The sequence below is a fragment of the Diadema antillarum genome, unplaced genomic scaffold (assembly GCF_040938485.1).
Source record: "Diadema antillarum isolate AM-2024a unplaced genomic scaffold, OU_Dant_1.0 seq00000876_RagTag, whole genome shotgun sequence".
Lineage (NCBI taxonomy): Eukaryota > Metazoa > Echinodermata > Echinoidea > Diadematoida > Diadematidae > Diadema > Diadema antillarum.
The window spans coordinates 1045598-1058250 of NW_027271740.1; the positions used below are offsets into that span (position 1 = coordinate 1045598).

Sequence of the window (12653 nt, forward strand, 5' to 3'; positions counted from 1 at the left end):
AACACAAGCAACATGGCACAATGAGTGACTATGATTCTGCATGTATCATTATATTGTGTCCTAATATCACAAGACAAGTTTGTTTTCAAAACCAGATAAAACACATGGTAAATGGATATAATATGACCACATTCTTCAATGACAGCCTTGCAATTATTCTTAAACTCAAAGCAGTTCCAAATGCACAAACCAGCAAGCAAAAGATATAGGTCAATTCCACCAAAAGGTTGCATTTTCTGAAAATCAAACTATTGAGTATAGATGATTAATGAAGCTTAATTAGATGATCTGGTATTGTTTACTCAAAGCAGCCTTTCACAACGGATATTTTGATACCTCATTTGTGAACATCGGTGAACGTGGAGAGGAGTTATGTCCGAAAAACCTTCATTTTTCATGAAAATTGCCAATTTTTGCAGAATTTATGTATCATTTCTGATACACTATTATGACCATAATACAGCTTGTGTAATTCTCAGATGGCTTATTTTCTGAATGTTCTTTGGTCATAGATTGGTTTTATGATGTTCTAGAACTTGTTCCGGCATCAGTAAATATTATTCTCTCAATCTCAAAATGTGGTAGTTGATAGCGTCCCATAAGTCACGTTTTTTTGTCCCATCAGTCACACTGGTTTTCCCTATCCTACTACTGTACCAATGAGTAGATATTCATACCACTTGGCTCAGGGTAAGCACCAACCCTTTGCTACATTCAGGAAAGAAAATATCTTTCCAGAGTCTCTGTGTTTAAGAATATTTCAGAACTTACTTTCCCATGTGAAAAACGGTGGTCCTCAGATGTCCCATAAGTCACGACAGCAATTTTTCATTGCTGTATGTAATGCAATGATACTTATCAAACTAAGTATGGTGTTTTCATAAACTGTGATATGATAGATCTAACCATGAACTGAGAAAAATGCATTTGATGCAACTATTTTCTCAAAATACTGGTTTGAAATTGCCGAAAATTGTCACTTTGTCCCACAAGTCACAATGGAATTGACCTATATCAAACTGGAAGAAAGGAAAAGAAGTGATAAGTTAGATGTCTACTCCCTTTAACCTGTGATTTTTCAGCTAGCACCTATGTGTCCTGATTGAGTCCAGTCCTTTCTAGGTATGTCTGGTTGGATGGCATCGTAGCTAAACTCTGTGGAGTGGTCTTCTGTGCACTGGCAGAAGCGACCACAGCATGGTTGGTCGCTAACCCTTGGCATCAACTTCATGAAAGAGAACTGGTAGCTTGTGGGTCCAATAGATGCCTGATGGTCTCTTACAGCTTCTTCGGCCTTGGCTATGATGGCTCTCATCTCTGGGGTCGAGGGGTCAAGAGGTGAGCTCTCAGAAGGGTCAGATGTTAGTTCATAGATGAGGGGCGGGTCATGGTGGATTGTGGTGGGTCCTTCACAGCGGCAGGGGTAGGCATCAAAGCAACCTAAGGTGCCATCAGGCCCTGGTACGAAGTTGACTGTGGCATAGTGGAGCTTGTACACAGCTTTCCCTGAACAAGAGCAAATAGTTTCCTTTCTTTGTTATATTTGTTTATATACATATGGAAAGGACCAATAATACTTTTTTCACACATAATCTGTACATGGTAAAGTTGTTAAATATTAAATTATATGTCTTTGACAGAATCAACCATTTGGGTCTCAGGTATGCTATGTTTTTAAATTTCTGTCTATATCTACTATCACAGATCTGATTTGGTTTGTATTTTTCCTGCCCTTTTGTAAACCACTTACTCTTTCAATAGCATTCATACAGAATAGCCATGGACTACAAAACTCCATCTTTGCATATTTTAAGTAATGATGAATGTTACATATTTATTACAACAATTGCACACATTGTTTTTGAGGATTTAATACACAATAAAATTTAGGGGGCAATTTTAATCCTCTATCTTGTAGCTCTTGTGTCATAATTATTTGCAGAAAACAAATGGACAAATTACTATATCTGTCAGACACATTAATAAGACTAATATTCCTTACTAGTAAGTGTGAGGAATAAATATGCATGAAGCTACAATTACACTGTGATGCTGTGAGCAACAGGTACTCACAAAAAACACGAAAACCTACATATTTGTAGCCTGCTTTCTATGAAGACAGTGCCTTAACTCACCATCTGGAGGTGTGTATCTGGCTCCATGCAGGTAAGCCCCACAATATTGGAAGAGAAATTCGTGTGGTGACCTGTCTACGTGTTGGGTCATGAGAGGCATCATATCCTTGCCATCAATGGCCCTATCTGTGGGCACCTGAGCCCCGATCAGGCCAGCCACTGTGGGCAGTACGTCGATGACACTGGTGGGTTCAGACACCTCAGAGCCTGCTGGTATCACACCAGGGTAACTTGCAATTGTTGGCACACGGATGCCACCCTCAAAACAATTAGCTTTTCCACCTGCCAATGAGTACACAAAATAAAAGACAGCAGATATTCAGATCAATGAAAATAATTTCCTACTTCATACTGCAGTTTGTGACAAAACAATACTATCCACTTATAGTCTTTCAGTTTAGCAGTGAAAATGAAAACTTACTTTACTTTCTCATTACTATCTATTTCACATTTACTAAAATCATCCATATGATTAAAACTAAAATGTTCACTACCTCCAACATATATTAGAGAGTCATCAAGAACTAAATGCCATGAAAGAACTTGCACTCCTAACAAGCAAACTGTTCACTATGTTATTAAGAAGCCCTAACAAGCATTGGCAAGTGAATGCTTCTATCATCAGGTTAATAAAGATATCAAGAAGTAGATGTTCTCCTTTATTGTTACAATCTTTACATGATGACATATGACACTGCACTGGTAATTAGGATAAACATTGTCATGATCACTTTTGTCGAGCAATTATTTGAATACAGATTACCAATATAGGAAACCAGTAAACATGGAGATTCCTTCCAATTAGCATTATTTTGGGGTATTACCTAATTTTTGCACTAAAACAAGAACAATATAAAGTAACTGGTATGCAACCTGGATCATCATTCTGACAATATCTATTTCACATTCTACTGATCAATTCACTCAAGCATGTCATGGGTCTAAATATCATACAACTTGTATGAAAGCAATGTAACTATAGCCACCATATTACTGCTTGCATCAGTTACATTGCTGGTGTTGAATTCACTGTACCTTTGTAAATGCCATTCGAGCCGCCCTCTCGGTGACCATGCTTTGTGAACTCCTCAACATGTGCACCATTATCTGATGTTATATAGACAAATGTATCTTGTGCTAATCCAAGTCTGTGCAGTTTTCCCATAATCTGTCCAACACTCCAGTCTAATTCCTCCACAGCAGCTCCATACATGCCATGCCGACTACTGTTTCTGAAGTGAGGTTCAGCATAGAGTTCTGTGTGTGCTTGCAGGAATGACATCACCAATAGAAAGGGGTTGTCCCTGTTGGACTCCAGGAACTTGAGTGCCTTTTGGGTGTGTCTCTGTGTTAAGTTAGTGTATGATAATGGCTGCTCCACTACTCTTTTATTCTCCATGATGACACAGTTCATGGTGGCTATTATCCTAGGTATCAGCAGGCAAAATATGTAGAACAATACACTCAAGACTGTGACAATGTACAACATCCTCTGGGGGGCAAATTTGCACATCACAAGAACAAATGTTGTCAGGTTTAAGACAGCCAGTGCCACAGCAACCTCAGTGTAGAAGTTCTTGCGCCATGCCTCAAAGACAGTCCCACTGCCGCAGTCCAGGATGTTGGTTAAGGGGAGGCCATAGAAGTAGTCAAAACCTTGACTGTTTGGGTCTGAACACCCATCATCTGGGGAGCAGGTGAAGCCCAAATGCCACTTGCCTGTCAAAAACACACAATTAAAAGAGCATTGACACTTGTCCCTTTGAATGGGGAATAACTTCAAGTACTGACCTTGCACACAGTCTAGTAGCAACACATAGATAGAGCGAATGTATCATAGAACATGACATATTTCTTTTACTATTGAACCAATCAAATATGACACCTTGATGTTAACTTGTTAAGGACGGTTTGATTTTGCTACAACACGCATTTCCCATAGACACCTGCCTGAGAATACTAGGGACTCGTCTGTAAGGGGTTAACAAAGAAGCCTTCATCAGTCTTCCAACATTGTTTTCGTTTGTGCAGTAGCAGTGGATTTGGTGTGTTCATAACCTATAGAATAAAGTCACAATTGGTAGTCTAAAAGGTGGGAAGGTTAAGACATGAACACTTAATCAAGGCTTTGGCATTACTATCAATCACTATGAGTTGAAGTAGTCAAGCCATGCACAACTCATCCACTGAATTGGAATTGATTTCCTAACTGCGATAGAACTACATCTGGTGAACTGTAAGTGCAGTCATGGGAACTATGCAGGACCACACAACACATAAAACTGAGAGATAATAAATTGCTTCATAAAAAGCTTCGTTGCTTGGATGAAAAATAAATCAGTACCCCCCTCCCCCCCCAAAAAAAAATAAAATAAAATAAATCATCTGCAGAGACTCCAACTCTCCCGTTTTCGACGGGAGATCTCCTGCCGAAAGCCCAATTTCGCAAAATTTCCTGTTCTCCCGCTTGAGATTCAATTTCTCCCGCCCTGGCTCTGTGTCTCCCTTTGGAAAGGATTTCTTACTTATTGCTATCGTATGTTGAAAAAAATAAGCCTTAGGCACCAGAGAACATCTAGAAACCTAGGAACTTCACGCTTCGCACACATCATTTTGGAGTCTCCCGTTTGCTAAGGGTTTCGGGCGGGAGAATCTCCAGATCAGAAGGTGCTTGGGGTTGGAGTCTCTGTATCTGCAAAGATGCTAATAAACTACTGGCTAATCATGCCTGGTTAAGTGTCATAAAGACTTGACATCAAAGATTTACCTATGAGACCAGTTGAGTAGCCGACAGTCTTGGCAAGTTCAGCTATTGTTGTTTCATTGGAAGGTAATCCTGCTGGTGCTGAGATGAAGGAAATCACCCTCATGATGTGATAGGAACACATCCCTTGAAGAGAGAGAGAGAGAAAAAAAAAGAGATTATGAGACTGAAATAATTGCATAGTCCAACAAATATTATAACGTTCTTTTCATATGTTAACACAGGGTTAGATAGATGCTAAATTACTTTGCCAAAATTCTTTTAGGGTAAAAAAGAAGTCCAATATGCTGACTGCTTAATTTGTACATGACAGGAAAAGGAAATTATGAACATTGATGAGGCCTTTGTAGTGGATGACACTAACAGTGATTAGTAATATAGCGTATACCTCATTCCACACAGATTTTTTTTTTTCTCATTGGTCACTCAATGGAAGCAAAGTGGTGATTATATTGTAATAATTTTTTTCAGTTTCTCTTCAAATCTCCTTGTTGCTAAAGCCCAAGGACTAAAAAAAGAATATCCGTATCTCACAAAAAGTTAAAAGGATAGTACAGTATTGGTGGAGATGAGGATTAAGGCTTTTAATTCTTTTGCGAGATATCAAGAAATCACTTATAAATAGTGCAGAGCATACAATTCAAAGAGGAATTCAAAGTTTAATTGATAGAAATTGGTTTTGGAATGGATGAGATATCTGAAAAACAAAGTAAAACAAAGTGATTGTAATAAAAGGTGGGTCCCACCATTTATTCAGATTGCTCTGTTTTGGATATCTCAGCCATTTCAAAAATAATTTTCATCAAATATATGTTGAATTCCTCTCGGAATTACACGCTCTTTCACATTTCCTAAGAAGTTTCTCATTATCTCACCAAAAAATGTTAGAAACCTGAGGTTAGTTCTCAACCAAAACTATACAATCCCTTTAACATTTGACCATCTTGCACAAGGTTTAGCACTTGAAAGTTGCTCACTAAAATTTGTTATGCTTGAAGGAATGATGCATACTCAAACAGAAGTGCTCTCATTTGTAAAAGCAACTTGTTCACACTTGTGACAGAGCGCATAACTCCTCCATAGCATGTAGCCAGGGTAAAATGAAGAGATTATGATTTCTTCTCCTTCTATAGCACTTACCTAATTGGACAAGTGAAAACTACTTTAAGTTTCCCAGTAGCCACCAGAAAACCTTATTGAAGACCCCCCCCCCCCCCCCCCCCCCCATACAGCAACAAGAAGAATCCAGCTTCCTGCTTGGCTGTTGCTATGGGAATTTGCCATTGCAGCAAGGGTTGTTATCATATCAACTTTTATGAAATGGGGCCCTGATCTCCCCATCATAAATCTGCTGCTACCAGGAAGTTTTAAAGAATGGCTGTCAAGGAAGGAAATCAACCATCTAACCTTTAATACAGAGAGAGGAAAATGGACTTTAACCCTCTATCAACTTGCATGCTATATCATCAGCATTCACAAGTCCATCCATACTTGACCTAGTTGTTAAAGACAGCCAATCCCTTTTGCATGCAAATTTTTGAAAAATTGGTGAGAACACTTAGGTATTGAAGAAAACACTATTTGGAAACCTCCTGTAAATTTTGAACTCAAGAGGGTCTTTATTTGTTTAGTTAAATTGACCATCAAGATTTGAATAATTTTTTCATACTACGAAAAAATTACAATGTAAATACTAGTCTAGTTTTACAGACCTGTGTGATGCACTTAGTTGTACATGTACATGTAGTTCATGTAAGTGGTGTGTTGTTATTTGCCATTGATAACAAAGTAAGAGAAGCTAGTGAATTCTTCTTTTCTGACAGCTTTAACATGCATATCTGTTGTTCGAAGTATAAGTATCATATTACAACCACAGGAGGATTAATGTATGCAGCTGTGCCTAGTACACAGAATACGTTACGGTGAGCGTTTGGTGCATTATTTGAATTTTAACAGCTAACAACCTTCAAATATCACACAAATGTTATAGATTTACAATAGTCTTGTCATTCTGGTGGAATATATCATGTTCTGTGCTATTTGGGAAGGAATGCAAAAGGGAAGGGCCATCTTTAAGTTAGTAAGCCCACTAAGGTGTAGAAATGTGCCTTAGTCCATCAGGAAGGCCATGGTGACAAACTAGGGATTCGTCTGTGCCAATCCTCCATGCTACAAACAAGTGACACTATTATTGGATAGCTCCAACATGATTTGAGTGTCATAGATAATATCCCTTTTGTGTTGCTTGAATTTCCCTTTTTACTTACCACTTCTTATCGCATAGCGGCCTGTCATAAGGGCTGCCCTACTTGGGGTGCATATGGGATGGGCGATGTGTTGCGAGAGTTTGGCGCCCTCTCTGGCAAGCTGGTCTATGTTAGGTGTGTTCATGGTAGTATTACCAAAGCAGCCAATATCTCCCATCCCAACATCATCCATGATAAAGATAACGATGTTGGGTTTCCGAGACGACTCTTCCTCTCTGCACTCCCCAGACAAAATGCACAGTGCTAGAATTAAGATGGCGAGGTATATCCGGCCTCCTGCCATCTTGAGTGCTTTCTGCTGATGGCTCAACATATGAGATCTTGCCTTGTATGAAAGCCTGCAATACACAATATGAAGGGAAGCAGGATATCTTAAACAGTTAGTGAATACTTTGTGTCTTGGACCATATCATCACTTGCACAAACTCTACCTAAGCACGTAGTTTCTTAGCCCACTGATAGTCATTTGCAATAATACATTGACGTGACTGCAAATCTCACTTCCATCTCATTAAAGTCAAAATAATGGGAAATGAACAAAACGTTTGACACATTACGTGCACAGAGAATATGATACCTACAAGCACGCTCGAACCTGACACACACATTTAAACACTGCTGACGATAGCATAGCTCTATTCATTGGAGCCACTCAGCAGTGATACACTAAAATTTCTGTGTATTACGTTTAAAACAAAAATCTTGCTCTCATGGTCTAGTATCTTGAACAGTCTATAATACCCAAAGTGTACAAATCATATACTACAGTAGCTCATACTCACAGCCAACACATATTATCAAAATATTAGATTATATTATGATCATATAGTGCTCTGTTTGAGATTCTGTACCTGGTATTGCTTAGTCTGGTTTCCAGACCATTTGCCCTTCCACAAGTCCCTTCCACAAGTCCCTTCCACAAAATGCGTCCTCTCTGGCGACACACCTGCAATGAAGTCAGGTGGTGCCTATGCCTTCAACAAGGACCATTTACCTGAACCTTCTACTGCTTTCGTCATTAGAGGGCATCCATATTCTGGGCAGCAAAATAGTACAGGCAGATGGTCTGGAAGCCAGACTAGATAATTACTTACTGTATACGCTGTTATTTTCGCGTACAGATATTTTTACGAATGAGGAGGGCACGAACATTTTCACGGGATATTGTTTTCGCGTATGGACATAGAGCCCATCATAAGCGCACTATTACCTTAGCGCATGATGCCATTTTCGCGTGGTCTCAAATTTGCGGTCCAGCTGTGATTCGCGAAATTCGCGAAAATCAAAACTAGAAAAGCACTCTGAGAGCGCAGACCTCCGCCAAGCATGCAGCTCATTTCCACCACTGATCTTGTTCTCCTATTATTTCCACCCATACGTACTGCATTGTGTGCAGAGTCGCCCGAATCCAAATATAGAAGCCTTTGTTACATGTGTACGTCATAAACCCTCAGCTGCACGCCGCGCCTCGCCCTAACAGAAACTAGAGCACGCACTTTAGTGCGCGCATGCAAACCTCAAATGCGCGCAGCCTGAACTCGCAAGTTCATTGACCCTACCTGCTAAGATATTAAAAATCCTTCATAAATTCCCCCAAAATTCTCAGATCACTACCAAAAGTTAATCGTTTGATACTTGTGTCATTCTCATCTTTCCTGCAAGTTTAGTCCCAGTCCGTTAACTACTTTTTGAGTTATTTTGCGCACGGACAAACGAACGAATGAACGAACGAACAAACAAACAGTAACGAAAACATAACCTCCCCCCTTGGCGGAGGTAATAACAGCTTATACAGTACATTAACATTGGTACACATAACTCTAATATAGCCAAATTGTGGGGCAAATGCCTAGTTCAATGGATGAATTTATGCACTTGTGTACCTTTAAACATTGTGCAAATTGATGACTGATGGTGAAATGAAATAAGTGATATCCAGCCGAGGATGATGAATGTCCATAGATCAGACAAATGGCATTTGAAGGAGGAATTGTACATTACAAGAAAAGTCATACATGTTGTGATATCAATGGCCATCTCACTGCACTTACCTAATCCAGTTCTTGTTCAGCAGGAAATATAGTACATTTGCAAAAAATTTATTAACAGATGTCAGACTTGGGTGAAGGATTTCATGATGTCAGACTTGGGTGAAGGATTTCACTACAGCTATAAGCATTTATTAGGTGAAAACACTTGACAAAAACCTCAACTGCTGATGTCCCCTATTTGATATCAGACTTTTGAACTTTGGAATAATTGTACAATTAAGTACACACACCTTGGACAGGTTTGACCTTGAAGATGCATTGTAAAACTCACACTGTGAACCCAAAGTCAAGACAACCATCCATTGGACTTACAATGTATCAGTGTTTGACATGGTTGCCTACCGCGTAAAAAACGAAAAGGAATAAAAATACTGCCTTGTAAAATCGAAGAGATCATCCGCAAACTTATACTATGTGACAACAGCAATATTACAGTATGGCCTGTAGTCACATAGACAGTTCATTCAAATTCATGCTTACACTTCATCCACTGACTAAAATATGCATTATATATACTGTATATTGCATATATGCCACTACCAGCACAGTATAACTGATGTCTGTTGGTGTGAAATGTGTCACATGCATGCATGAAATCAAAATTTACCAGTACATATAATCAATGAATGAACTGGCTTTATACTTGAGAATATTCTAGCCGTAAGTTCAGGACTGCCAGCCAGGTCAAACTCACTGTTTTCTTTTTTTCCTGTTAGTTTGTTTTAAATTGATTATTCACTTTCAGCGTTGCAAATTCAACTTTTTATGTCTGTATCAATTTTTATTTGCAAAATTGTATTTTGTCGGATGAGAATGATAAGGACATTAATTTGCCACTAAAGCCATAGTGTTCGAGGCACAATAACGCCCTTCTCATTCTCACCCGACGATTTCATTACTAATTTACATGCATCATTCGCTGTTTTTATCTTTCAGTATGTGACATACATACATGTAGTGTATGACTATGACATTAGTATCAGTGGCGGATCCAGAGGGGGGTGCAACTGGCGCACGCTCCCCTTTATTTTTCGTTAAAAACAAAAGAAATAAAAAGGGAAAAAAATGAAATGAAACCCGGAAGTGGCATCAGAAATATTAGTTGCGCCCCCCCCCCCCCCCCCCCCCTTTACAGAATTCCTGGATCCACCCCTGAGTATTCATGTACATAGTATTCTTGCGGTCGGCTACACGTCACTTCCGGTTGACTGGAGTGAAAACAAACAGCTTGCAAGCGACAACGCATGTAATTTTCAGTGACCACACGACAAGAGTACATCTAGAAAAATAAGTTGGGTTTAAGAACAGCTTCGCCGTTATGCGTTGTCACAGAGCGCCACTCGGACAGACACAGAGCGTGAATCGAGCCGCAAGCAATAAAAAAAAAAAAAAAAAAAAAAAATGTGGATTCACGCGCGTATGGGGGGGGGGGGGGGGGGGGTAGAAGAAAAACACACAAACAAGCCAAAAAACAAACAAACAAACCAAACACGGCGCAAAAAAAAGTTGCCGATCATTATACCGATTTCCAATCCGATACCGATTTTACGGAAAATTTACCGAGTCGATTTTCCGATCCGATCATAGCTCGAGTTTACACCACTAAACTGGACCCCATCATTCCCATATAAGGCCCCATGGGCCATGGCAATGGCATCCAATGGGCATGGATTATGGTAGCCTGACCAGACCGCTGTGCTTCGCACAGCAGTCCGACATATACCGGTACTGTAAAAGTGGATATTTTTGCGTGACTAATTTTTCGCGCTTGATCAGGTCGGAAGAGTTTCACATGTTTTTAATTCCGCGGAATCAAGACATCACGCACAGGCACATATGGCAAGCAAAAATGTTCGCGTGCTTTCATTTTCGCACTAGTTTCTGGTAGCGCGAAATGCGCGAAAATTTGAACACTGCGAAAATTTCCACTTTTACAGTACTAGTGTTTAAACGTTGTAAACGACCGTCGCTTTTGACGGCAAAATCACATAAAATTTCTTTTATTTTGCTCGATTTTAACAGTAAGATGATTTTTACCTCTCACCTACATCGTATTTTGCTGATGGTTCAGTTGAATTTGGTGTTTTGTTGGTATCCAGACCTTATTGTTGAATTTTTCGGAGTAGATTGATTCACAAAATTACCGTACATGTATTTCCGCGCGTACTGCTCTCATGATTTGACCTTTGCATGGGTCACTTCCGCTCCGACAAGGTCATTATGAACTTTTCCGCTACGTTGTAGTATACGAGAGTGATTGCCATTCAAATAACACGCAGAAGATGAGGAGTGAAGCAATATACGGACGCTTACAGACCTGATTTTAATCACAGATTTCAGTGGGTTTTCGACGTAATTTTATTTAAAAATCGCACATCGATTATTGAATGAATATCATAGACTATGGGGATTCCTTTATATTTTAGTTTTCTACAATAAACAAAGATACCGTACCGGTAGACCTGAAAGGGGACAACTTTGCACAACAGGGAATGACACTAGAACCAGACAGGGAATTGCCTTTCGAACACTTTTAATTTGGTCTTCGGTACCGAAACGTCAACGTAAGTCCTCCGTTGACAGTCGCCATCTTTCGTTCCTTTCCGCCCTCTCTCGGCCCGGCGTATCTGTTACAACCGTTTACATATTATGTTCCCTTACAGACCCACCGCTGAAAATGACAACGTCAAAAAGAGACAAAAGAGGGTATAGACATGCAGCTTCGCCACAGCGGCTGTGTGTAGTTAGGATTATGGAAGACTAATTTAGTGCAGCTGAAATGCCATCTTCTAAGATGGAAAATGAACAAACAAACAAACAAACTAAACGTTAAAATAGACAAAACCTAGCAGGTACCATACCGGTAGGCCTACTAGTACTACAGTACAGGTCAAGATCAACCTCCAAAAAATCAAGGGAATCTGCAGTAAATTTACGTTAACATTTTTTTTTAATATAACGTTAGACGGTGACTAATTATAGACCTAAACTTATATTATAACAATCATGACGTAGGGCCTAGTCTCTACCTTTTTTTAGAGTTAGGCCTAGGTTAAAGACACTTGTGCAGATGTAGACAGAAAGATGTCCGGAGGACTCTTTTATATTTTGCCAATAAACGCTGTTGAGGGGATCCGTGAAGCCAGACGCAGTCTCCGCGGAACATTCCCCGACGGACAAATACAGACCGATCTTTCGGTCAAGTGCAGATGCTACTACTGGCCGATGCTACGTTTTGTCTTGTGTAACCTGCAAGGAAAGCGATGAAATGCAAAAAAGGGAGGCCTTAAATTGCATGACGAGAGAGACAAAGTACTCACTCAGTAGGTTCTGCCATGCCCTTCTACATCAGATTCTTAGATTCTGCTCCGCCTCTGTTGATCTCTGGCGCCCCTGAGCTGCTGTGCTTCCGGCCTGAGTGAAGGCGAGGGAGACT

General features: G+C 39.8%; 1 protein-coding gene across 1 annotated transcript; it reads right to left on the bottom strand.

Annotated features, from left to right (window-relative positions):
• Positions 1-1078: 1078 nt before the first annotated feature.
• On the bottom strand, positions 1079-12594 carry LOC139740709 (steryl-sulfatase-like). Its single transcript, XM_071651275.1, has 6 exons — positions 12538-12594; positions 7167-7504; positions 4903-5025; positions 3171-3854; positions 2136-2417; positions 1079-1506 (listed from the first exon to the last, which is right to left on the bottom strand). The coding sequence occupies exons 1-6, from the start codon at positions 12552-12554 to the stop codon at positions 1079-1081; spliced, it is 1872 nt and encodes a 623-aa protein (XP_071507376.1). The 5' UTR covers positions 12555-12594.
• Between the last annotated feature and the right edge of the window lie 59 nt (positions 12595-12653).